We start from the raw sequence: 4,288 nt of genomic DNA on the forward strand, positions 1-4,288 counted from the left end.
TCACCATTCCATGAATCCCTCTAGAATTTAGCCTTGCGACCATTGCCTATTCTCCATGACAAATGATCGGTAATGATCCTCCTACTCTCCCATATGAATTTCCAAAACGGAGACCCTCCTATTGAGTTCGCCATGGTGAAAATTCTTTCTGGCTCATCCGAATCTAGATATTTATGTGACATTACCTTGCACTAGCCTTTATTAGGGCTATTGTACATCTTCCAAGCCAATTTTGCACCCAACGCCAAATTCTACAAGTTCATCTTTCTCAGACCCGCTCTGCCTTTCGTTTTGAGCATGCAAACTGTTTCCCAATTGATCAACGAAATCTTTTTTCCTTCCTTCGATCCCTCCCAAATGAACCTTTTTAATAGGCCATCCATTGTCATCAATGCCTTGTATGGAGCCCTGTAACATGACATGTAATAAATTGGGATGACGGATAACACTGATTTGATCATCCAAATCCGCCCCGCCTATGATAGCCACTTGTTCTTCCAAAGGGCTGATTTGGCTTTGCATTTATTGATGACTTCTTCCCAAAGCCTATTGTCCACTTTGCCTGTGAATAAGGGGACCCCAAGGTATTGAATCGGGAAGATGCCTTGGCTGAATTGCAACACTCCTACTATTTTCTCCTGCAATTTCTTGCTGGAGTTGAGGAAGTAAATTTGGGACTTCTGCTTGTTCATACTCTGCCCCAATTCCTTTTCGTATTCTTCAAGAACGCTACCAATGGCTTGAGCTTCTCTTTTCGATGCATCGCCGAAGAGAATGGTATCGTCTGCGATTGGGAGTGGGACACCGGGTTCAAGCTTTTGTGAATTGAAAATCATTTCCAAAGGCCTTGCTCAACCTTAGTTTTGATCTGCCTACCTAGCACTTCTGCCATAAGAACAAACAGGAATGGCGACAAAGGATCTCCTTGTCGTAGCTCGTTAGAAGCTTTGAAGAAACTACATGCAGAGCCATTTACAATAATTGAGAAAGAAACAGTTGAAATACATTGGACTATACATCTCAGCCATTTTACATCAAGGCCAAATTTCTTGAGGACCTCTATTAAGAAACTCCACTTTACCCGATCATAAGCCTTGGAGAAATCAAGTTTAACAATCATACCTTGGAATTTGGAAGAGTGCATTGAGTGGATGGTTTTAGTTGCCATGATGATCCTGTCCATGATTTCACGCCCCAGGGTGAAGCCATGCTGCTTTGGCGAAATTATATTCTTCAAGATTGGTTTAAGTCTATTGACCATTAACTTGGAGATGATTTTGTATATGGAGTTACATAGTGAAATTGGCCTGAAATCCACGAATGATGTGTAGTCTTGTTTCTTCAGAATTAGAGCAATGTTCGTGTGATTGATCTCTTTGACGAACTTCCCTTGCAATCTAAAGTCTTCCACGATTCTGAGTATATCATTTCTCATGAATCCCCAGCATTTCTGGAAAATTCCATTGTGAACTCGTCTGGGCCCAGAGCTTTGTTCGGGTGTTGATCAAAGACCGCCTTTCTAACTTCATCGAGCGAGAAGGGCCAACCTAATGTTCGATTATCGTCCTCTGAAATCACTTTTTGGATAATGTCTACTAGCAAGTGGGACCGCGGATTTTGTTCCACTGCATCCCCAAGCATAATTTTGAAAAACATTATTGCTGCCTTCCTCAATGGCTTCTGGAGAAGAGTGCAACTTACCTTCCAGGTCGGTGATCCTGTCAATTCTGTTCTTGGACCTGTATGATTTAACGGATGCGTGAAAGAATTTCGTGTTTGTGTCTCCCTCTTTAATCCAGAGCTCCCTGGATTTATCATGCCATAAAACTTCCTCTCTTAGAAGAATTTTTTGCCAATTCCTGTTTTAGGGATACTTCTTTAAGATACATATCATTTGTCATCCCAGAGGAGATGGTGATCAAATTAATTTGGTTTAGTTCCTCCTCAATTCCGTTTCTTTCTACAAAGATATTCTTAAATGTATCTCTATTCCATTTTTTAATCTTCTCTTTTATAAACTTTAATCTCTTTACGAAGCAAAAGCTCGGTGAACCCCTAAAAATGTTACTATCTACACCATTGCTGAAGATGCGTGATAAACTTTGGGTCTCTCCACCACATGCTAAGGAATTTAAAGCTGCTACTTCCTTTGAATGACACCTCACTCAATTTGAGTTCAACTAGAAAATGATCTGAGAGGGAAATAGGAAGAATTAGTGCTTCTACCTGAAAAGACGACTCCAACCAAGATTCACCAATAAGATGTCTATCCAGCCTTTCCGAAATATGTGCAAATTTAGCTCTTCTGTTCATCCATGTGAAGGTTCCATTCTTTGGAACTACATCCATCAAATGATTTTGCATTACAAAATCTCTAAAATCTTCCATAATCTTATTTGACATTCTCAATCCTCCTTTTTTCTCATCCAAGTCGAGCAAGGCATTGAAATCGCCAACCACTACTACCTTATCATTTCTAATTTCCAACATTTTTTTTGTGAGAGGTTGCCATACCTCATACTTTTCTAATGTTTTTGTCAGACCGTAGACATTAATTAGGGGGAAGTTCAATTCCTCCTTAAAACTGAAAACATTGCATATCATCCAATGTTCTGTTTTCTCCATAAGAGTAACTTTGACCTGAGCAGGATTCCAGATAACTCCCAACCCACCAATGGCCCCTGATGCTTCTTGGAAGATGCCTTCCCAAACCTTGCAATAACTAATGAAGTTGTTCACCTTTTCTTTGTTCAACTTCGTTTCCTGGAAAGCAACTATGTCACTACTACTTCTAGCCAACGCTCTTTTTACCAAGCGTCTTTTGTCAGGGGTTGATGGGCCCCTGACATTCCTCATGGTGATTTTCATCTTTTGCCAGGGGATGTACCTTCTCCCCTGGCTTTTCTCATGAATTCAAAGACACTAACAATTCCTTTCTCCTTGGCACTTTCTTCTCTCTTTTGATGATTACTTCTCCTTCCTCTGGATCCTTTGGCCTTTCCCAAAAGGATGTTCGCCGATTGGCTAATGCATCTCGGGTCAACATTTTCCAACGCATCCTCTTGGTAAAAATCTTCATCCAATTCCTTATCCAATTCAAATTTAGTATCAGATAGGCCTTTACTAATGTTTAAGGTTCTCAGTGGTGATGAAGAAACCCCTCCATCCTTGGATCCTATCACCGCTTCTTTATAGGATCCCTCACTGACTACTGAAGAAAGATTCTCGTCAATAGTCCTTTTCTCCGAAACCATGACTTCTTCTCTGATCTTCACCAAAGAGTTTCCATCCTTTTCTTTACTTCTAGTGGTATTTTTTGCATCTCCCTCAACCATCGAACCCGTAACCATTTTTTCCAGTTTTCTTCTCCACTGTTGCTTTGGGTTTCTGAGTGGATTCCTGGCCTTCCTAACAAACATTCTGCAGTTCTCAGCAGCGTGCGACTTGTTGCCGCATCTGGAGCAAATTTTCCACTCTTTTTCAATTTCTAACTGTTGTCTCCATACTCCATTTGCAGTTTGTAAACAGATATACTCAAGAATTTTTTTAACCGTAGCGACTTTGATTTTGACCAACTTACATAGATCTTCCTCATCGTCAAAATCGATTTCTAATATCGTTCCCAACATCCTGCCTATCTTTTCTAGGTAAGACTCTCCCTAGTATTCTATTGTCAGATTATACAAATTTATCCATATCGGGCTTGAATACACTAACAGTGGGATTGGGTTGAAATTAGGTTTCCATGGTTGCAAGTTCACCGCATGCTTATTTGCATACCAGTTCTCTTGATTGAGAATGTGATCTCTATCTGCCTGATTTTCAAAGAGCACCACAAAAAATCCCCTCAGGATAAATTTGATAACAACGTGATCTCCCCAACTTTCTGCCACCTAGATTTTAATGTTTTTCCTTGACCAATTTAGGCCAATGATTCTTGCGATCACTGCGTGGTTTTCCCAAAATTGGTTGTCTTCTTCGAGTTCTTACCTAAGGTCCACCATCGTCTCATCATCCTCCAGATCTCGCCCCCCCTTCGGGTTTCCTGTGTTGCAGCTTGCTCCGCCATTAACCTCCAACCGTTTTTGCAGAGCCTTCATAGTGCCCCTCCGAAAAAGCTCTACAGAATTTTAGTATGTTTTAAGTTTTAATTAAACAAAATTTAATACACATATCAACATTATTTTTATATTATAGATTAATTTTTTTTAATAGATTATAATATAAAGAAATAACATAATTTTTTTTTTCATATAATGAAGTTGCAACAATTTTAAATAATAATTAT

The 4,288-nt window shown here is 39.7% G+C and overlaps 1 protein-coding gene across 1 annotated transcript; it reads right to left on the reverse strand.

Annotated features, from left to right (window-relative positions):
• Window positions 1-207: 207 nt before the first annotated feature.
• Window positions 208-2,856, reverse strand: LOC131859315 (uncharacterized). The gene is made up of 2 exons (XM_059212913.1): window positions 2,227-2,856; window positions 208-408 (listed from the first exon to the last, which is right to left on the reverse strand). Exons 1-2 carry the CDS (start codon window positions 2,854-2,856, stop codon window positions 208-210), a joined length of 831 nt encoding a protein of 276 aa, XP_059068896.1.
• Window positions 2,857-4,288: the final 1,432 nt, after the last annotated feature.

The sequence above is a fragment of the Cryptomeria japonica genome, chromosome 10 (genome assembly GCF_030272615.1).
Source record: "Cryptomeria japonica chromosome 10, Sugi_1.0, whole genome shotgun sequence".
Taxonomy (NCBI): domain Eukaryota; kingdom Viridiplantae; phylum Streptophyta; class Pinopsida; order Cupressales; family Cupressaceae; genus Cryptomeria; species Cryptomeria japonica.